This window comes from Myotis myotis, unplaced genomic scaffold (genome assembly GCF_014108235.1).
Source record: "Myotis myotis isolate mMyoMyo1 unplaced genomic scaffold, mMyoMyo1.p scaffold_m19_p_17, whole genome shotgun sequence".
Taxonomy (NCBI): Eukaryota; Metazoa; Chordata; class Mammalia; order Chiroptera; family Vespertilionidae; genus Myotis; species Myotis myotis.
The window spans coordinates 16,545,796-16,567,682 of NW_023416321.1; the positions used below are offsets into that span (position 1 = coordinate 16,545,796).

General features: G+C 58.6%; 1 protein-coding gene across 9 annotated transcripts in view; it reads right to left on the minus strand.

The window, feature by feature from the left end:
• Positions 1–5,942: 5,942 nt before the first annotated feature.
• Positions 5,943–21,887, minus strand: part of AXIN2 (axin 2) — a 31,364-nt gene continuing 15,419 nt past the window's right edge. For 7 of the 9 annotated variants that reach the window (XM_036340061.1, XM_036340055.1, XM_036340057.1 and 4 more), the window contains exons 4-11: positions 16,739–16,841; positions 14,265–14,405; positions 13,665–14,170; positions 13,269–13,445; positions 12,730–12,963; positions 12,096–12,191; positions 10,736–10,903; positions 5,943–7,419 (exon numbers count right to left, since the gene is read on the minus strand). In XM_036340061.1, the coding sequence (XP_036195954.1) occupies positions 7,293–7,419; positions 10,736–10,903; positions 12,096–12,191; positions 12,730–12,963; positions 13,269–13,445; positions 13,665–14,170; positions 14,265–14,405; positions 16,739–16,841 (1,552 nt within the window). In that variant the 3' untranslated portion in view covers positions 5,943–7,292. The remainder of the gene's footprint in view (positions 7,420–10,735; positions 10,904–12,095; positions 12,192–12,729; positions 12,964–13,268; positions 13,446–13,664; positions 14,171–14,264; positions 14,406–16,738; positions 16,842–21,887) is intronic. The other 2 variants (XM_036340062.1, XM_036340063.1) reach the window with 2 other exon arrangements.

Genomic DNA, 21,887 nt, shown 5'->3' on the forward strand with positions numbered 1-21,887 from the left:
GCTCTGTGGTGCTGGGAGGACCAGGTGAGGACACATGTGGACCTGATGGTCAGGGAAGACCTCTGACATTTGCCAAGACTTGAGGCTGAAAAGGAAGCCACCCCAGGAAGGGCTGGAAGCTGGGGCGGGGGGTGAGGGGTGGCGCCCAGCTGAGAGAGCAGCGTGTGCGAAGGCCCTGAGCAGCAGCGCATTTGGGGGAGCTAAGAGGTCCGTGTGGATGGGGCACAGGGATTCGTGTTTTCAGAACTGGGCACTGTCGATGGTGCAGGACGACCCCACTGTTCAGGGGACTGTTGTTCTGTGGCAGATCCTTTGTAAAGCACCCCCCTCCTCTCTCTCTCTCTCTCTCTCTCTCTATCTCTCTCTCTCTCTCTTCTCCCTAAACTACCAGACCTAAGGTTCAGTGCAAATTCTACCTGTTTAACAGGTTTAGAGACTACCAAGCAGGCAGCTACTACCCGGGATAATTCCGGTAACAGCCAACATTTACCAAAATGCCTTTTGTGTGTGTGGCAGTGGTGTGTGTGCGTGCATGCGTGTGGCTGTGGGGTGTGTGTGTGTGGCAGTGGTGTGTGTGTGTGTGTGTGTGTGGCAGTGGTGTGTGTGTGTGTGTGTGGCAGTGGTGTGTGTGTGTGTGTATGTGGCAGTGGTGTGTGTGTGTGTGTGTGGCAGTGGTGTGTGTGTGTGTGTGTGGCAGTGGTGTGTGTGTGTGTGTGTGGCAGTGGTGTGTGTGTGTGTGTGTGGCAGTGGTGTGTGTGTGTGTGTGTGTGGCAGTGGTGTGTGTGTGTGGCAGTGGTGTGTGTGTGTGTGGCAGTGGTGTGTGTGTGTGTGGCAGTGGTGTGTGTGTGTGTGTGTGGCAGTGGTGTGTGTGTGTGTGGCAGTGGTGTGTGTGTGTGTGTGGCAGTGGTGTGTGTGTGTGTGTGGCAGTGGTGTGTGTGTGTGTGTGGCAGTGGTGTGTGTGTGTGTGTGTGTGGCAGTGGTGTGTGTGTGTGTGTGTGTGTGTGGCAGTGGTGTGTGTGTGGCAGTGGTATGTGTGTGTGTGTGTGTGTGGCAGTGGTGTGTGTGTGTGTGGCAGTGGTGGGGGTCTGTGTGTGGCAGTGGTGGGGGTGTGTGTGTGTGTGTGTGGCAGTGGTGTGTGTGTGTGTGGCAGTGGTGGGGGTCTGTGTGTGGCAGTGGTGGGGGTGTGTGTGTGTGTGTGTGGCAGTGGTGTGTGTGTGTGGCAGTGGTGGGTGTGTGTGTGTGTGTGTGTGTGTGGCAGTGGTGTGTGTGTGTGGCAGTGGTGTGTGTGTGTGTGTGTGTGTGTGTGTGTGGCAGTGGTGTGTGTGTGTGGCAGTGGTGGGTGTGTGTGTGTGTGTGTGTGTGTGTGGCAGTGGTGTGTGTGTGTGTGTGTGTGTGTGTGTGTGGCAGTGGTGTGTGTGTGTGGCAGTGGTGTGTGTGTGGCAGTGGTATGTGTGTGTGTGTGTGTGTGTGGCAGTGGTGTGTGTGTGTGTGGCAGTGGTGGGGGTCTGTGTGTGGCAGTGGTGGGGGTGTGTGTGTGTGTGTGTGGCAGTGGTGTGTGTGTGTGGCAGTGGTGGGTGTGTGTGTGTGTGGCAGTGGTGTGTGTGTGTGTGTGGCAGTGGTGGGTGTGTGTGTGTGTGTGTGTGTGTGGCAGTGGTGTGTGTGTGTGGCAGTGGTGTGTGTGTGTGTGTGTGTGTGTGTGTGTGGCAGTGGTGTGTGTGTGTGGCAGTGGTGGGTGTGTGTGTGTGTGTGCATGCTATCATTTCCTGGGACAAGTCACAGAACACAGTGGAGGCTCCCTCTCATATCAGACTTTTAGAAAATCTGGATTAAAGTGAAATGACGATAGTGAAGGAAGATGTAAATACTCTGTTGAACCACCTATGTAATTTGGGGAGGTTCTGCACAACCAAATTACTTACTAAAGGTAAAACAAAACAAGCAAAAACCCATCCACCAAAACAACAACAAAGCCAATCTGGCTGAATGATTCAAATAGACCAGAACATTTTCTTTGGGGTCATTGCCAATGTCCTTCATTTTGACCCATGATTACGGTCCCAACAGGTTCTGGGTGAGGAGGGAATAGACCAGGATCCTTTGTCCCAAACCTTCCATTTGGAGCCCCACTACACCAGCCGTGACCTCAGGTGAGAGTCCATATAGAGCTTCCAAGTATTTCCTTCAAGTCTGTGAAAGGTCACCTGAAAGGTCACAGACTGGAAGAAAAATGTAAGATGCTTGTGGCCAAAGCTCAGCTCTAGTTGAAAGTCTCTGTTTCCCAGCCCAACAGCCTGCCAGCCCTTTGCCCACCACCACCCTGGTTCTGTACCAGGGGCCGGGGAGGCAGGGGCCAGCGCCCAGGTGTAGGAGCAGGAGAGGGAGGGGAAAATCCACAGGACGGGCTGGTAACAATGCAGGGGGTGAGGGTGGCACAGGGGGTGAGGGTGATGCAGAGGGTGAGGGTGGCACAGGGGGTGAGGGTGATGCAGGGGGTGAGGGTGGCACAGGGGGTGAGGGTGATGCAGAGGGTGAGGGTGGCACAGGGGGTGAGGGTGATGCAGGGGGTGAGGGTGGGACAGGGGGTGAGGGTGATGCAGAGGGTGAGGGTGGAACAGGGGGTGAGGGTGATGCAGGGGGTGAGGGTGGTGCCGGGGGTGAGGGTGATGCAGAGGGTGAGGGTGGCACAGAGGGTGAGGGTGGAACAGGGGGTGAGGGTGATGCAGGGGGTGAGGGTGGCACAGGGGGTGAGGGTGATGCAGAGGGTGAGGGTGGCACAGGGGGTGAGGGTGATGCAGGGGGTGAGGGTGGTGCCGGGGGTGAGGGTGATGCAGAGGGTGAGGGTGGCACAGAGGGTGAGGGTGGCGCAGGGGGTGAGGGTGATGCAGAGGGTGAGGGTGGCGCAGGGGGTGAGGGTGATGCAGGGGGTGAGGGTGGCACAGGGGGTGAGGGTGATGCAGAGGGTGAGGGTGGCACAGGGGGTGAGGGTGATGCAGAGGGTGAGGGTGGTGCCGGGGGTGAGGGTGATGCAGAGGGTGAGGGTGGAACAGGGGGTGAAGGTGATGCAGAGGGTGAGGGTGGAACAGGGGGTGAGGGTGGTGCAGAGGGTGAGGGTGGTGCAGGGGGTGAGGGTGGTGCAGGGGGTGAGGGTGGTGCAGGGGGTGAGGGTGGTGCAGAGGGTGAGGGTGGTCAGGGGGTGAGGGTGGTGCAGAGGGTGAGGTGGCCAGGGGGTGAGGGTGGTCAGGGGCTGAGGGTGGTCAGGGGGTGAGGGTGGTGCAGAGGGTGAGGGTGGTCAGGGGGTGAGGGTGGTGCAGGGGATGAGGGTGGTGCAGAGGGTGAGGGTGATGCAGAGGGTGAGGGATGGCACAGGGGGTGAGGGTGATGCAGAGGGTGAGGGTGATGCAGAGGGTGAGGGTGGAACAGGGGGTGAGGGTGGTGCAGAGGGTGAGGGTGGTGCAGGGGGTGAGGGTGGTGCAGGGGGTGAGGGTGGTGCAGAGGGTGAGGGTGGTCAGGGGGTGAGGGTGGTGCAGAGGGTGAGGTGGCCAGGGGGTGAGGGTGGTCAGGGGCTAAGGGTGGTCAGGGGGTGAGGGTGGTGCAGAGGGTGAGGGTGGTCAGGGGGTGAGGGTGGTGCAGGGGATGAGGGTGGTGCAGAGGGTGAGGGTGATGCAGAGGGTGAGGGGTGGCACAGGGGGTGAGGGTGATGCAGAGGGTGAGGGTGATGCAGAGGGTGAGGGTGGAACAGGGGGTGAGGGTGGTGCAGAGGGTGAGGGTGGTGCAGGGGGTGAGGGTGGTGCAGGGGGTGAGGGTGGTGCAGGGGGTGAGGGTGGTGCAGAGGGTGAGGGTGGTCAGGGGGTGAGGGTGGTGCAGAGGGTGAGGTGGCCAGGGGGTGAGGGTGGTCAGGGGCTGAGGGTGGTCAGGGGGTGAGGGTGGTGCAGAGGGTGAGGGTGGTCAGGGGGTGAGGGTGGTGCAGGGGATGAGGGTGGTGCAGAGGGTGAGGGTGATGCAGAGGGTAAGGGTGGTGCAGGGGATGAGGGTGGTGCAGGGGGTGAGGGTGGTCAGGGGGTGAGGGTGGTGCAGGGGTGAGGTGGCCAGGGTGTGAGGGTGGTGCAGGGGCTGAGGGTGGTCAGGGGGTGAGGGTGGTGCAGAGGGTGAGGGTGGTGCAGGGGGTGAGGGTGGTGCAGGGGTTAGGTGGCCAGGGGGTGAGGTGCGCTGGAAGCGTCCTGAGACCCTGCGGAGACGAGGCCACCTCACCTCCTTCCCATCCCAGCAGCCCAGAAGGGGGCCATTAGCACCCCGCATACTGTATGAGGAAGCTGGCCCCTGAGACAGCCTGAGGTGGGCAGCGCTTCGCCCGATTGCCCATTAACAATTAATCAGAAAAGCAGGCCCGAGCTCTTGGAAGTGCCTAGATGAGGACTGGGAAGGTGCAGCTCATTGCCACTGGGCTTGAGAATGGGGACGACCCACGAGGACTAGGGCGGGCATCTCCGACGCGCCCAGGTGCCACCAGAGAGGCCGGAGCGCACAGGTCCTGTTCCTGGGTCTGGGGCGGGCGGCTGCGTCTCCCCAGCTCCCAGGTGAGACCAGAGGACTGAGGAGGGTGGGTTTCTGGAAGAGCTGGGTGTTAAATGATTTGGGGACAGGGAAGGGGGGCCGACAGCACCAGCCATGGTTTAGCTCAGCGGCCGCCAGCCTCTCGGACCTCACGGACCAGCAGTGGTCCATGGGCCACCGGTTGGCGACCGCTGGTTTAGCTTTTTGAGTCCCAGATCCCTTTAAGAATCAAATACAACCAGGCCCTCCCCTTGGGAAGGCACAGGTGATTCCACAATGTCAGAGCCCACTTCCCGGAGAACCTGACTGTGACCATGAGCGCAGGAGAGCGACAGGCCCTCTCAGAAGAGGGACAAACAGGCATGATGCTTAGAGGCGGTGGCACTGGGACTCGAGCCCGGGTTTGTCTGAGCCCCAACCTCATTATCCTCATTGGACGAATCAAAAGGCCTGACCAGTAAAAGCCATGACTCCCCACCCCCAGCGCGCACAGGTTGCATGTTTCCTGGGATTGGAAAGAGCCTTCCAGTTCTGGAAGTGGGTTCGGGTACCCCTGCTGTGAGCCCCTGTTCCAGCCAGGAGGGGTGGGGTGCAAGCTGCGTCCTGGGGCCGAGGCATACCCTCATCTACTCGCCCAGCAGCCAGCCAGATGCCCACAGCACCACCACAGAGGGTGCGGCCGTCAGCCCTTCCCCACAGCCAGGACCAGCATGACGACCCTGCCAGCCTCCGGCGTGTTCAGGGCAGGGACCAAAGGCCAACCTCATTGGCTTCAGACCCCACCCCGCTGTCGTCACACACCCTTTATTTCTAAAGACAGTTCATCCTCAGACTCTAAATTAAATAGACTTGCTCCCCCAGATCTGGAACACAGCCCGGCACCCCGAGTGCTCGTCCTTGTTGGGCTAACTGCCCGCCAACCTCCATGGCCCCGTGGATCAAAGTGTCCACTGAGCAGTGCAGAAAGCCCTTGTCCTGCCCCCTTCCTGAACCCCCTGCCACCTTCCCAGCCCGCACCTCACTGAGCTCAGGTTCAGGGGCCCCACAGAACATTCCAGACCTACACACGGTTTTCTGAGGCTCCTCACCTCTGAGCCACGGACAGAAACCCAAGTCGGCCCCGCCTCACGTGCACTCACCTGGTCTGACTGGAGACACCTGCCGGGGAGGAAGGGGCGGACCAGATGGTGGGAGGAAGGCGTCGGAGGAAACGCTGCCCATGGTCTGGCCCACAGGCATCCTCAGGTGGCTCCAGGTGAAGGAATCCCTTTTCAGATCCCAGGGCCGGCCCAGCGTGGCTAGAAGTCCAGGTGGGAAATGAAGCCGGTGTTCACACACACGGGCTGCCTCTGCCCTGCCCCCACCCCAGGAATTCCAAGACGAGGCCAGCGCTTTGAAAAATATAAAATTTTAATAAAGGCTACATCTCTTAATTACAATAATTATTGTACCAAGTAATTTTCCTTAAATGAACTCTTTATAATGCATAATTTACAGTATAAGTAGAACAAAATGCCATGGCAAAAGTCATTGAGTACAAGACTTGTAATAAAAAGGCATAAAATATATTTATACATAAACCCCTTTCAAAAAACAAGGGAAAGCTCGAGCCCTCAATATAGGGCGACACACGGATGGGGACACCGTGCAGGTACAGGTACTGTACTGATTCAGTCAAGCACTAGAGATAGTGGATTAATACTCCTTCGCCGGACGATATATACAGACGTATAGTACAGGTAATGGGGGCAAACAGAATGTACAGATTAACTTAATACAAAACCCGGAGGACAAACGAAGGTGTCGAGGACAAGGTGCTGCTAGGTCTTCCCACAGCTCTTCGCTTCTTGGCAGGGCAGGGGGTAGTTTCCAGAATGGCTGTGGCGCAGAGTTAAAAAAGGAAAAAAGGGGACTAGAAGGATTTATTCCAATAAGCGCACGGCGAACCACGAGGTTCTTGCGGGCCTCAGGCACTGAGCGCTGGGCCTTGGTGGGGAGCTGGAGGATGTTACGGGATGACTTGGGGTCCCCAGAAGAATCCCCCAACTCAGCAATGAACATCCAACAAGGTGACCCCCAAGTGGCGGTGATGTTGCCACGTAAGTCAAACCTCAAGACCTTTTTGACAAAATACAGCAGCACAGAAAAAAAAAAAAATGCACCGATTTCTGCGTGTCAATGGCAGGGCACCACTAGAAACGTCTATCTTCACTTGGAGAAAACGCAGGGCGGAGCGCGATCCCTCTGGTAACGAAGAAACCATCCCTGCACCCCGAGCTCAGCTCCCAAGTTTAGATAGAACCCCGAAAACTTCCTGCCTCCCCTTCCGTGGCTTAAGCAGCATATCCATAAACTGGGGGCAGGGATTATCACTTGTTCAATAAATATCAGTAAGGGCTCCTGTTCAGGGAAGCTATACACAGTTTCTCTTAGTTTATGGGTTCCAGGTCCCTAGGAAGTCATATATTACGGATGGCCGTCTCTCAGATACAGTCAGCATCTTCAATAGCCAGGAGTGGTCATGGTTTTAATAAATAGTTCAGGCTCTTATCTCAGTACCCAGCCCATGAATAATGAAAAACCACCCTCCCCCCACCCTCCGAAGGCCCAGTGGCCAGCTCTTCCCTAGACTTTGTCTTCATTTTTATTTTTTTAAATTCCTTCTTTGTGTCGCATGGCGGTGGCTCCCGTCCCAGACCGCTGTGGGGCTCGCACGGCCGGCCACGGCCAGACCCGCAGACTCAGTCGATCCGCTCCACTTTGCCCAGGATCCGGCCTTCGTACATGGGGAGTACCGTCTCGTCGTCCCAGATCTCCTCAAACACCGCGCCGCAGGGAAACTCGTCGCTGGCCTTTTTGAAGTAATACCTTAAAAGGAAAACCCCAAAAAGCATCTTGGTAAAATTGCATTTTCTGCTTTGAAAGAAACGCAGGGCAACACTAAGGGAAGGCGAGGAGGCGGCTACAGCCGGGGTGAAGGTCAACCTTGGCCCTTATCTGACCGAGGGGACTCATGGCTCCCCAAGCCACGGGCACAAACAGGCAGGCCAGGTCACTCGGGGAGCAAAGCTGGGAACCCCATGCGACGGCAGCCTGGGCAGGACTGCCCTGCAAACAGCTCCGAGGCTGCGGCCCTCAACCCAGGACTGCTGCTGTCACCACCACTCACGCTGTGGAAAATGCACCTTGCTGAGTACAGCTGTTTTTTTCTCCTCTTTTTTATTGGGGGGGGGGGGGGGACGACGGGAAGGGCAAAGCAGGCCTAGAGTCCATTTGCCACTGCAGCCAAGAGAGGGGTCCCTTAGGGACCCCAGACCAGCCACCCTGACCTGGCCGACTTCCTCTTGATCTTTCCCCCTCCAGCACCCAGGTGCCAACTCCACCAGCTGGTCTCTGGTGCAGCCATGGGACAGCCACCCCTCTCCCCCCGCCTCCAGGGTCAAACACGAAGGCCCTTCTATTATGCCCATTGATTAGAGGTTTCTTTCATCCCGCCCCGGCCTTTTCTTCTAAGGCTGTTTAATTGTATGGCCTCAAATGAGCAGTCTCTCCGGGTGGCCTCTCTCGGAGTCTCCCTCGGAAACGGTGTCCTCCCAGGCCCCTTCCTTCCCGTCCCCAGCGAGGGGCACCCCTCGATTGGATTAAGCACGCCCAGTTCCCGGGGGCGGGGGGGCCGCTCTAAAAAATCCAACTGCGTCTCAGGGTTATGGCTGTATTTTGTTCTTGTCTTTTCTCTTAAAATCAATTCCCCTTGCTTTGTGCTGCGTTTTTTCTTCTTCTTTAATGAAGGCAAGCCAAATACTTTCCTGGGAGATAAGACTAAGTCAAGTCAGACAGCTGGGTTTAGTCAAGGCCCTTTGTTTTCCGTGTTCCCGGCCCAGCTGACGCGCGGCACTCAGGGGCCAGTGGTGGAAACGGCGTGTGGAGGGGTCGGGGTGTCTGCGGGGCTGGGAGGAATGGTGAGCAGTGGGAGGGGAGGGGGCCCAGGAGACTCCGGCAGGATGGTGGGAAGAGCTACTTTTCCAAATGAGAGGCTCTAATTCCGATGCCACCCTCAGCCCCAGCACCACCCCCTGGGGGTCACCAGGCCGGCTTTCACGGCAAACACGCCACGACCTTTCACATAATTGCACCCTCTTCCAGAAAAGAGAGAAGCGCTGTTCCCTCGGCACCTCCCCCCGCCCCCCAGGACTTCAAACGTGCTCGCTGTCCTCCTCTCCCCCAAGCAGCGGGCTTTTCCAGGGCAACACACTCTATGTGGCAAACGCTGCTTTCTTCTGACATCTGGCACCAATAGCGTCTGGCACGTCGAGAGGGGCTGTTCTCTTTTTGAACCTCTGCCACGGTGAGATTACTCAACGCAGCCCAGGTCCCCCGCTGCCCGGGCTTTTTCCTGTGGGGGGTGTGGGGGTGGGAACTGAATGCTGGAGCATCATCCCTGCTGGGGGGGGGGGCGCGGTGAGGCATGGCACCCTGCGCCCCCTCGACCCAGGAGGAGGGGGGCCCGCTCTGGCCAGGAGAGCAGGCAGAGCGATAAGGAGCTGGGAGGGGCCTGGCCACAGGCTGATCCAATCAGTAAAGAATGTGAGCGCGGACCGTTTGTGCAAGTCTTTGTGCATTAAAGGGGAGGCCGGCCCGGCTTCAAAGCCAGGCTTATTAAGTGCGCCTCAGAAAAAGAAATCAGAGCCAGATGTGGCCGGAGTGGCTGGGCGCCCAGCCGCCCCTGCAGCTGCTCTGCTCAGCGCTCCGTGGCCCCTGTCCCTGAAGGTCACCTGCCGTTCCCCCAAGTCCGGCGGAGCCAAAGCCGAGATCAAAACGGATCCCTGGAGGCGCCCCTGTGGAATGAGTTTCACCTGGTGTCGGTCCAGATAAAGGCGGCGGCCAGGCCCCCTCCCCAAGCCTCCAACAGGCTCAGAACTGTCTCAGCCCAGGTGTCGATGGGAAGGACGAGGCCAGCTCCAGGCCCTGCTCCCAGCCACCGACAGGGTCCTGGCCCGAACCCCACCCCTTCCTCTGAAATAGCAATCCCTTGGGCCCCTGCCCAAATCCGAGGCTGGGTGGAGGTGGCTGCTCAGGAAGTGACGGGTGCTGGGGCCCTGGAGGTGGAATCGCCTGGGTCCAGGAGCCCGTGCCCACCTGGCAGGTGGTAAGTACTTGCCTGCCCCTCGTCCCAGGCCTACACATAGTCCCCTGGGAGGAGGGCCACGGAGGGGCAGGAGGATGAGCTAAGGTGGAGTCACCAAGGAACAAGCAATGCCGCGGCCCTCAGCTCTAGGCCGGCTGGGTCCCTGGAAGGCCTGGGCGGGCATCTCCACTGTGCAGAGCCGGAAAGGAAGCCGAGAGGGCGGGCAATTCCCTCCTAGGACCCTGTCCACCCAGTGCCCACCCACAGGTCCTGCCCCCTCTGTTTTTTAAAAAATATCTTTATTGATTTTAGAGAAGAAGGGAGAGGAAGATAGAGAGACATCAGTGATGAGAGAGAATCATTGATCGGCTGCCCCCTGCACGCCCCACACTGGGGATCGAGCCTATAACCCGGGCATGTGTCCTGACCGGGAATCAACCGTGACCTCCTGGTTCATAGGTGGATGCTCAACCACTGAGCCACACGGGCCGGGCCTGCCCCCTCTTTGTTATGGACAGAAGAGCACCCTGCTTCACGTGACTCTTAACACAGAGGAAGGCAGCTCTTCAGGCAGGACAGCTGAGTAAGAGGAACACGGCCTGCGTTTCCGGGCAATGGCCTCAGCCCTTCCCCAGGCCTTCAGTGTGTGGACGTCTCTCTGACGCCCAAGCCAGGACAGCAGTCTTTCCTGATCGGTCTGTGTATCCGTCTCTCTCTACCCCCCCCGCCCCCACCTCTCTCCCTTTCGGGTAGAGTCCCATAAGGTGGTCCAAGCCCAGCTCTCCTCCTGCCACCTTTCTCCTCAGCATCCTGCTCACCGGGTAGAAAGGCCCTCCCTGCTGCCGCCGCCGCTGCGGTGCTATTTCTGAGAGTGGTGAGGGGCGCGAGGAAACGAGAAGGGATGGAGCGGCAGGCGGCAGCCCACGCCCACGGCCTCCCCACCTCCCACTTCCTAGGCCCTCGTGGCCCCCCCAGGTCTGGCCAGGCCAGGGAAGTCGCTCTGGCTCTTGGTTCTGAGCAAACAAACTCAGGAGCTGAAAGAAGCCACGGGACTCTTACCTATAATTTCCCTTTTTGCTGAGCTGCTCTTTAAAGTGGCCCAGGGTCAAGCTCTGAGCCTTCAGCATCCTCCTGTATGGAATCTCTTCTCCGCAGAAAAAGTACGTGACGACCAGCTCGCTGGCCTGGAGTGCGTGGACCCCTGCCGGCTTCTTTGGCTCTTTGTGACTGAAAATAAGATGGAACACAGCAAGCTCAGCATCTGAAGACGCGAGCAAACACGGAAACACACACACACACGCACACGCACACACACGCACGCTCTCCAAACACTGTCTCCAGAGGTAAAGTGAGGCTGCAGGGGTCCCCATATCAGAGGCAACCTCTGGTGAGCAGTCCACCCAGGTCACCATGTGGGGCACAGGCAGGGGCAAATCCCTCAGTTGCACAAATTGCTCCTGTTTTTCTTCCTACTACCAAACAGGGGGACAGAGCAGTCTCTTTCAGGTCAGCACAAATGGGGAGACACATTACAGAGCCACAAGGACACTCCAGCTCAGGGTACACTGGAGACAAACTCAGTGCACGTCCTGGGATGGCCTGGCTAGAGCCCCCAGTGTGCGGGGGGTGAGCCCACAGTCATTTCGACCCCCCTCCACTTATTTGGAGTTTTTGCAGACTGGCTTAAAAACAAAAACAAGCTGTGGGCCAGAACAGCTGGTAGACTTAAGGTCAACCAATTAACACAGAAGGGCCCAGGGTGGTGGCTTGCTCAGGACTTCAAACACTGCTCACTGCTCGTGATAAAGCTGCTAAGAAAAAAACACTTTAATTATTCAGACCCAGGTCAGCTCTCTCCAGCAGATTTCCTTTTACACGCACCATCCTGTCATCACACGAAGCCAGGCCTCTCCGTCCATGTGGTGAGCGTGCACATTTACAAAAGGAATCACAGTGCCATGAGGGCAGCTGCTGTTTTCCCCAAGCCAAACAACGAAGGTCGCCCTCCCTCCATCTCTGCCACGGTGGCGAGCCACCTTCCTGCTCCGTGTGGCACAGAGAGGCTTCCCAATGGCTAGCTGGCGAGCTACAGGGGGCGACGTTGGCGTCCGGGTTTGGGGGCCCTCTGATCCATCCTGCTCGAGGCTTGAGGCCTCAGCCTCTGATTAGAGTGTGCCGGGACCCTGAGCCATCGGCGCTCCAGGGGGGAGCACTTGTGAGCAAGTCAGTGCGTGGCTCAGTGCAGGCAGGCTTTTCAGGATCCTAATTTATGGCAACAGCTGTATTTACTGTTCCTTGTCACTAACACGTTAAAATCGGGGTGGTTACATATTAAAAAAGGTTTTCGAAAATCGCCAACTGCCGACTGTGAACACCCCTGAAACGAAAACCACAGGGTGGTCTCGGCACCGACACTCACTCTTCTGCGGCCAGGCCGGGGGTGGAGAAGGGCGCGGCTCCCGTCTGACCAGTGGCTGCGTGGTTCCTGTCCCTCTGCTGGCTGGCCATGCAGCACCTGAGGACACAGCCAGAGCAAAGGGTCAGAGGGACGCCTGCGTGCCCAGGGCCGATGGGGAGCAGACAGAAAACGGTTGTCTGTGGCCTTGTGAACAGACACAGACCTGACGCCCCGCCGTGGGAGACCAACGGAGGCCTGGTGTCCGCAGGGGCTCCAGGAGGCCTGGAAGAGGCCTTGGGAACGGCCCCCCTGAGCCCAAGTGGGCACCCGGGGCGGACCCTGCGAGCCAGGCAGAGGGCTGCAGGCCCCAGAGGCCCCACAGGCTCAGTCATGGCTTCTCATTTGCTCATCGAACCAGGCTTACATGATCCGGGTAAGGAATGGGATTTGTAAGGAATGACTGCACGACTGGCCTCACAGATCCCGGTTAGCTCTCCAGGACGAATGAAACTTAAGGCAACCATTTCTAGAAGCTGGAGAGGACAATGTGATGCGGCCAGAAAAAGGCCCTTCCCTTGGCCATAGGCCAGGTCTCTACGTCCACGCCCTCCACCCCCAGCGCCAGCCTTTCGCCTCGGACGCCGCTTCCACTCACCGCTGCTTCGGGGGCTTGGACACCTCAGCCAGCCTGCGGCAGGCCTCCTCCAGCTGGGCCAGGGTGTTGGGAGGGGTCAGGGGGGGCATCGCAGGGTCCTGGGTAAACAGGTGGGCGCGGGCGGCGGCTCGGGAGTGCCCGCTGCTGCCCCCCCACAGGTGGTGCCGGCTGGCTCGCTCGGCGGGGGGCACACGGACGGACTCCAGCGGGGAGGCCTTTTTTGTGCTTTGGGCACTGAACAAAAAGGGAGGAGAAAGCAGAAGGAAAAAGAAATTGGGTTAGAAAAACTGGAAAATGTGACTTCAAGAGCAACTTCTCTATTCTGCCTTCAGAGAGAGAAGAAAAAATAACTACCATAACACAGACGGGGGCGTTGCCAAAACATGGCATTTTTGTGGTCTGCTCAGGCCAACGCTTAATATTAAGATGGCAGGAGCAAACAGTTACATTTGCTTCCGGCCGACGGCAAAAATAGCCAACCCACCACACCTCCGGACTGCCCGGCCCTCTGGGGGTGGCGCCGGCGGCGGCGTGTTTACCTATGGGGCCTGGGCTTGCTCGGCCGCTCGGTCTCCAGCATCCACTGCCAGACATCCTGCGACCTGTCTCCGTCCTCCCTGGGCAGCTGCAGCCCGGCTCCTTCCCTGGCGGCCGGGGCCGGGCCGGGCTGGGCGGCTCTGCCACTGCGCCTGGGCAGGGTGCTGCCTCGGCTGCCGCTGCGGGGAACCAACAACCACACCCCTTACCTCTCTGGGACGCCCCCGCGGGGCAGATGGGACGGTGGGGGGCGAGATGCACCTGTTCCCCCTGCCTCCCTACCCTGTGCCCCTCTTCCTGGAAGCAAAACGCCCAGTGACCTCTGACCTCACCCCACACCTGCCCAGGGCTGTGGTTGGGAGAAGCCCCACTGGGACAGCCCACTCCCGAACACTTACCCGAATTGCTCGGCAGGCCCGGGCTCCGGAGCCTTGGGGTGGCTTTTGCACTTGGGGTAGCAGTAATACTCGGGGCCCCCGGGACAGAAGCAGCGCACCCGCTGTGCGGCCTCCGCCTCCATCTCCTCCTTGGTCTTGGGGACGGCGTGGTGGTGGATGTAATGGTGGTGGACGTGCTTCGTGGTCTGCTTGGTCACGAAGCCCTTGGCCCCGAGGAGGGGGCAGCCGGCTGGCGAGGCGGCGGGGGGCAGCTTGCCCCCAGGGGGGAGCAGGGGGTGGTACAGCGGCTGGTGATGGTGGTGGTCGGGGGAGCGGGAGCGGGGGCTGGAGCGGCCCACGCCGGGGGACTGGCAGCCCGGGGTCTTGAGGACCCTGGACAGGTGGTCGTCCAGAATCGTCTGCGGGTCCTCTTCGTAGCTGCCGGAGGGCAGGAGGGAGAGGGGGTGCTGGGGGGGCGCCCCCTCCCGCAAGCCCAGCACGAGCTCGGACCCCTCCTTCTCTTCATCCTGGAAGGGAAGGCAGCAGAGGGGGGCCGTGAGCAGGGGGGACCCAGGCACGCATGGGGCCGGGCGGGGCGGGGCGGGGCGGGGCCGGCACTACCTCGCGCATCTGCTGCAGCCGCTCCTCCAGGCTGTGCCGACTCGCCAGCTCCAGCTGCAGTTTCTCCAGCCTGGAGATCAGCTCGGCCGCGAAGGCGGCGGGGTCCACGGGGGTCATCTCCTTGGGCAGGCGGTGGGTTCTCTACAGGGTGCAGGGAGAGACACGGGCACATTGAGCCGGCTGGGCGCGCGGTGCCCGTGGTGGCCGCGCCGGAGCTGCCCGGGCTGGCGATGTGCTCGACGGCTTCAGGTCCGGGCAGAGCGAGGCCGGGCTGCCGGGGAGCTTTATGTGCCGGCGCCGTGGCCTCATGGAGTGCCATGGTCCCCACCAGCGTTTGCCTTGGGCAGGAGCAGTTGGTCGCACTCCGAGAGGCCCCGCTTGTTCTCTCTGTAGTACAACCAGCCCATCAGTAGCTACTCTGAAGTCGAAAATCTTCAAAGACTGTTGTCAAACATCAAAAAAAAGGAGGCAGCCTCTGAGGTGGGGAGGGGAGAGAGCCCAACTCAAGGAATAAAAAGTAGAGTCTAAACAGAAAGGGAGTTGGAAATTAAAAAAAATAAGATTGGAAGGGAGGTGGGGGGGAGGCAGAGGGAGGGAAGAAAGGGAGTCACGCGGCCGGATCAGAAGGAGCGGTAATTTATTTCCTGGCCGCACACTGCGCACCTTTGAGGCGGTGTTGTCTCAACACTGTCCTAGATCTGCCTGCTTCCCCCGCCCCCTCCCCAGCTCTTTGTACAGAAAATGAAGAAAGCTGCTGCGGGCTAGTAGCAGAACACTGCTGAGTTTGGCTGCCTGAAGCTGCTCTATCAAGGGAAAGGGAGCATCTCCAAATCAAGTGCGGAATATAAAAAGGCACCGAGCTCGCCTGCCAAAAGCAGCAAACAGAGAGAACCCCCACAGCCGCCCGGCTTTCTCTCCTCCTGTCATCTCGCCCACCCTCCTCCCGCCCACCTCCTCCCCGGAGTCCTGCCTCCTTCCTCATTTCCCTCTTGCTTTGCCCTTTTCTTTGGGGTGCGGTGGGGGCAGCAGAAGGCCGACGTGGGCAGGCCAGCCTTCCCCCTGGCAGATGGGTGGGCCTCGCCTGGTGACCGTTTAGCTGCAGACCCTGCTGAAGGGACAGAAAGCCTGCCCCCCTCGGTAGGAGATGGCTCTTCTCCCCTCTCCCCCACCACGGGGCTGCCTCCTGGAGAACTTGGTCTGCACCCCAGGACAGAAGCGTCTAACTTACAAGCCAGGGCGTTAGAAGTTTCCTTTATTAATACACATAGACCCCTGCCCTGTCAAAAAATGTTTATATCATCAATACTGTTGTATGTGGGGGGTAGAGCTACTGAGGAGGGAGATGCTGGAGGTCCCCAGAAAAGCACTCTTAATGTGCTAATTTTAGGACAAGCTCGGTCTGCCCCGGACTGTGCAAGGTTTCAGAGCGAGCTGCTCTGGCTACAATCTGTGCACTGATGCAACACAGGAGTAGCAATTCCAAGTGTTAATTTTCCAAATGCAACATAACCCATGGACCAATTGGATTCTCGGGAAGGATTCGTGAACACAGATGCTGCTCTAAAATGGGCACTCTCCCCCCCCCACCCCCCCCACCCCCGACCCCAGGGGTGGCACCCTTGCCACCTGCACCTCAGAGCACTGCCAGAAGCACAGCTCCTGAAACGCACAGGGGCACGTGCTGGCTGCCCTCCAGGACACGGAAAGAGAAGGGAGGCACAGAGGGGCCCTTCATGCCATGCTGGCCTCTCATCGCAACCGCAGGAAGAAGCTGTTTGCCACCCTCGCTGCCAACACGTCACTCATTCGGCAGCATTAGGTGCAGAGCCTACGGCAGGGACTGAGCCGCGTGCTGGGGTTGGAAACAGACAAGATCTATCGCTGCCCTCCAGGGCCTCAGGCCAGTAGGAGAAATGGCCAAGTCAATAGATACATGGATGATGGAAACGACTGAGCCATGCCGTCAACACAAGAATGTCCTAGGGATGAAATTTTCCTCCCACAGGAAGCAGATTCCTCGAGCCTCCTTTTCCTCATTCATTCATTCATTCAATCGATCAATCAACAAGCACCTATCATGTGCCAGGCACTGTTCGTTTCTGTGAACAGGGAGGCTAAGAAGAGACAAAACTCCCTGCCCTCAGGATGCTCCCACTGAGGTGGCACCAAGGAGACGTGTGGACGATCTGCTATCAAGTCCTGGTTTCCCAGAGGAACTGCTTTGTTTTCTTTCTCGTAGAGAATTTTCTTTTATGAACGAGAAGATGGGAGGGTTCAGGAGGGTCATGTCAAGCTCCCCTCTGCTCAGCATCACAACCCAACGAACCACGTAAGCACTCCTTGCTGGTCTTCCCTCCCCATCCTGTTCCCAGCAGGCCCAGCACTGCCCCTCCTACTGTCTCTATGCCCCTCCTCCTCCCACCCCTTTTCTTAGTGGCTGAAAACAGTTACCTCCCCCTCTAGGCTATACTCACCGGGAAATGAGGTAGAGACACTTGGCCATTGGCCTTCACGCTGCGATGCATTTCTCTCTGGAGCTGTTTCTTACTCCCCACGCGGTAAGGAGGGATTCCATCTCTAAGGGAAGGGAAAAGACAGAACCCGCAGGCTCACGAGATGCTGTCAGCATCAGGAAGCTCAGATCCCACTGAGGACGGGGCCACACACCTCCCAGAGTGCACCCTGTCCCAGGGCCATGGCTGTCCCTGTGGGAAAGTCATCCACCATCACACTGCCAAGCCCCTGCCCGTCAACCATCTCTGGAAATGGCTCCCTCTCGGATTCAGGATCCCCGACTTGGAAAGAGGGTGGTAAGCTCTTCTCTCGGGCTGTTCTCGCAGAACTGGGTTCCACTCCAGCCAGCCCAGCCAGAATGAAGATGCTTCATTTTACAGGTGCCCGAAGCAGGAGATCCTAAGACCCTTTTGGTCGTCCCAAGAATCTGTTGCCACCACAACACACTACCCCGAATCGGGAAACCAGGTGTGCCTTTTGGCGCGTACCAGGGCCAGGCCAGGCGTTAGTGAAGCTGCGCAACTCTCCGACCTCACCCTCCCAGGCGTTTCCAAATGTCTTCCTCGTACAAATCACCAGCAGGGTAACCTCGGGCTTTTCCCTTCCCTCAGCTCCAATCCCAACCAACCAAGTCTCAGAGACATGACCAAGGTGGGCATAGAGACAAAGCCCCTAGTCTGTGGCATTCTGTGCAGTTCATTGCAGTATCTGAATACCTACCATGTGCCAAACCTCGTTCTAGGCACTGGGCAAACGAGCAGGGAAAAATGCAGAGGACGGCCTATGAAGCGTTATCCTAATGGGTGCCCAGGCAATAAACAAAAATAAAAAAGCAAAACCTGTAGTATGTCAGAGGTGGTAATTACCATGATGAAACACACGGCAGGAAATGGGGAGAGAGGACCACTGGGCGGGGCGGGGGGAAGGGTGTTGCAATTTCAGCCCTGGCCCCTCACCACTTAGTGCTCACTGGCTGTGGGCATGCCAGGTGGTTCACAGGGAAGTGTATTGTCAACGATGTCCTGGCAAAGGCCCGAATGAAGGCAGCACGGGCCCCTACGTCCTCCCTCGTGGTATTTGAAAAACATGGGCGGAAGAGGTAAGAAACGCCTGCACTCGGGACTCCGGCCAGTCTCCACCAGAAACACAACCTGACGTGGCTGTGGCTTTTTAGAAGAGAACTTGATTCTTGAGAGCAGCCGAATGGTCAAGGGGGTACAACTTTCCCCTCACTGTCCCTTCCGGAGCTGAAAGCCTCATGGTCACACAGCTCCCCCCTGCATCATCCTTGGAGGCTGGCAGCATTGCAATGAGGGGTCTGGCTGTTCCCTTTCCCTGGTGTTTTGTGCATGGGAGGGAGCAGTGGGTGGAACCAGCAGTGCCTAAAAGGACGCAGGAGGGAGCCAGCGGCTGACCTCTGGCCCCTGGTCTGCGAGGCCCTAGGATTCCAGTGGCTGCGTTTTCCGGAAGTCTGCTGACCAAGGCCGGACAGGGCCTTGGCGGGGATGATACCGGGGATGATACGGGGCACAGATCAGTGATCTGCTAGCCAAACCTGGCTGAGAAGCACATGAAGGATCATCGTATCGAGGTGCAGGGCAGAAGGAGAGCAGGATCTAAAGGCCTTAGACACACTGAGTCCTGTCCCAGGGCAAGGGCAAGGGCAAGGGCAAGGGCAAGGGCAAGGCCCAGGGCAGAGGCAGCAAGCGCTGGGGGAAGTGGCAGCCACTTGCCAGCACAGGTCAGGTCGCCCAGACAGTCTCCTGCTCATGAGGCCGGGGACTGGACGGGGCCCTGGAGGCCAGGGAGGATAAAGGGTCCAAGTGCAGAAGCTTAGTGCCCACCTGGAGCTTATGTACCGACACTCAATGTTCTCACCTTGGGAAGGGAGAGAACCCCGGGCTCTCCAGGGCATACCGAGTGAGCAGGAAACCAGGTGATGGGTTCCAACCAAGGCTGCTGGCCCCCCACACTGAGTTCCTACTGGGGGTCAGACGTTCCTAACATAGAGCCCAACTCCGTTCCCACAAAACCCCAACTCCACCACATCTAGATGATCAGCGTCACAGTCAGCAGTGGGCAGTCCATGGATCAGAACCCAAGCCACTGCGGGCTCCAGAGCAGGTGTCTCAACCACCTACACCTTCCTCGACTGGGGAGGCAAAGCTCCTGACTGAACATAGGGGTGCATTATATGCTGAAGGGACCCATGGGAGACCTGGTGAACATTCTGGAAAGTCCTCTCCCACCACTTGATACTCACTGGCTAGGGGGCATGCCAGGTGTATCTCCTGGTCGCTAACCTAAACCCCTGTGGGGTAAGGGGGGGCGGTGGATAGTGGAGGGCCCACAACTTGGGGTTCATGTTGGTCTAACCATCTCCTGCTGCCTCAGGGCTGCAAGGCCAGTCCTTGCCTTTCTCTTGGCCAGCAACCCTTTTCCGGGACTTAAGAGGGTGGATGTCTCTGCTTTAGGCCTCTTCCCGACAATCTTGGGGGCCAGGAGTCAAGCACCCCATGACCCCACTGTGACCCGCCCATCTCCCCCAAGACTCTGTCCTCTAGTAGTCTTTTCTCCTTTCTTCCCAGACGTAAATCAGTGGTCAGGCTTTCTGACGTTTGTCTTTTCCCATATGAGGTAGAAAGAAAAGAGAATTGGGGAACATAAGTATGGGGGTGAGAGGAAGCAGTTCGCTGGCCCATTTGAAGGCCAAAGGAACAAATGATCAAATTATGGTTTTTAAGCACTGCCTCAACCAACCAACGCCCCCCCCCCCCACACACAACACCATCAGCACCCCCATACCACCACCACCACCACGACTCCACCACCAGCACCCCCATCCCCCAGGGCAGCTGATGGAGCCAAGTGCAGGAAAAGGGAGATTTCAACTCTGAGGCTCCAAGAGGCCTGACAGGCGCCTGCAAGGAAATATGGCTCTAATTCTCCCCTCGCCAAGCATCTTCTTCCAAAACAGCCCCTCATTCCAAAAGTGGGCCTCTCTCCTTTTTATTCGGGCTCTAAAGTCTATGATCAGCTTCCTGGCTGCTCAGAACTGCGAGCTGAAGCCGCGCGCCGGTCCCTACACGGCCTCCTTTCATTACGGACATGTGAGCTAACGAGCCGCTGCCGGGCCCAGAAGGGCCCAGCTGTTTCTGGGAGCACCGGGTTTGAAGTGTGGACTCCATTTAGCTGCCATTTAAGCCAAGCCAATTAGCTTAGCCTTTTGACTCCGCGGTGGTGCCCGGCCTAACCTGAATGTCGTTTTCCAGGGACTTTGAAAGCGGCTCCCGCGCTCAGGCGTCCACGCTCAGTTCCATTTGGCAGCCTCTCAGAGGGCCTCTGATCACAGCCAACATCAAAAGCCCGGTTTGTAAGATAAGGTAATATTTGAAGTTCACACGGAGGCTTTCACTGGTGTCCAAAGTAAACCCATAAATAAGATATAGGGAAATAAAAATAAATAAATAAAACAACCCGCGCTGCCCTCTGTGTGGGACGCGAGGGGAGCGTCCTGCACTGATTTGGGGACACCCGGGGCGGACACGGCCTTCAAGTCCAGCTGCTGCACGTGGCACACACGATGCCTGCCACCTAACACAGGGCACACCTGGGGGGCAGGGACCTGCTGCTGCTGAGGTCTCCAGCCTCTGGCTTCCACCTCCTAGGCCTGAGGCCCGGGAATGCCCAGCGGACGCCCCCACCCCCCCAGACTCCAAAGACGGGGCTTGGGACTTGGCTGGGAATCTGGCAGCTAACTTTCAAAAAAAGAAAAAGAAAAAAATTTTAAAGCCATTTCTTCCGAGAATGTGGGTTTCAGAGTAATAGGCTCATAAAAGGGCCTTCTCAGAGGCCTCTCGGGACCCCCGTCCCAGCCATCCTTAACAGGGCGTTTTACTTGGCGGGAAAACAGAAGCCAGCCTTGGTTTCTTTAAATCCCCGCCCGCACCGGACCTCCAGGCCCCGCTGCCCCTGGAACAAGCAAGTGCAGGCTGGCCCTGCCCAACTTCCACCCAGGCCCCTGCAAAGGCCCCGGGACTTCATTGGTTCTATCGCCAATGAGACGATGGCCTCCCCGGGCTTGTGTCTAATGAACTCCAACCTTCTGGAGTCTATTGAAGGCCGCCCGTGACCCCCTCGACCCCTCCTCAGTCACCTCCCCTCCTCAGCTCCCAGCAGGGCAGCCGGCCCCCTCCCCGCCCCTGGCCGCCCCCCTCCCCGCCCGAGCCGGCCATTGTGGCCAGGAGAAACAGCCAGGGCCTTTTCATGCTTTATGGGGCGCTCCTATTCACTTGTTCAAGGAAATTTCAAAGGGCCTGCTACCCTCTTATCCCCTCTAAGCTTCCCCGGATGAACAATGGGCTGAAAGCGATTCAGTTCGGCTTTTCATCCCCCGCACACTTTATTCCTCGCTCGCCACTCTCATGTGCGCCAGGCCCACAATTGGCAGAGCTCTGAGGAGGGGTCTGATCCCAGCCCTGGGAATCCTGGGTGACCCGCCCGACACTGGGCAGATCACATGCACTCAGGGCACGCCAAGTCCGCTGGGCAGGAGCGCGGGGAGGGCCCCGGGGACGCCCAGTGCCTGGCAGCTTGACACCCACAGAAACGTCTAAGCCCAAACACTCAGCCCATCTGATGGGCTCTGGAGACCCCTCTGTCCCCCACTCTGGGCAGCACCAGGCGGAGCCCCTGGACGAACCACTCCCGAGAGAGGATGTCCGCTCCCGGCTGGCACAGGAAGGCCCAGCGGGTCCAGCTGTCGCGGCCCCATCTGATACCCGCCCCCTTGGCTGGGAGGAGGCACGCACCCAGCGCTGGGCCCCCAGGTCTCCGGCCCTCCCAGGCACCTGCTCTTGAGGCTGGCATCCTGGTTTCCTCACCCCCAAGCCCACGCAGCTTCACCCTAGGCGGGATCCCCGAGGTCCTGCCAGTGGGGGCCCAAGGGAATGTCCTGTGCCCCAGCGAGAAAGCCACTAAGTGAGGGCTCTGCCTCCATGTGAAGTGGACCTCACTGGCCACACTTACCTTCTGCCCAGAACAGCTGGCTCGCAAAGGCCACCTGTCCGATCCCACGAGAGGAGAGGCTCTCCCGGCTCCAGGCCTGCA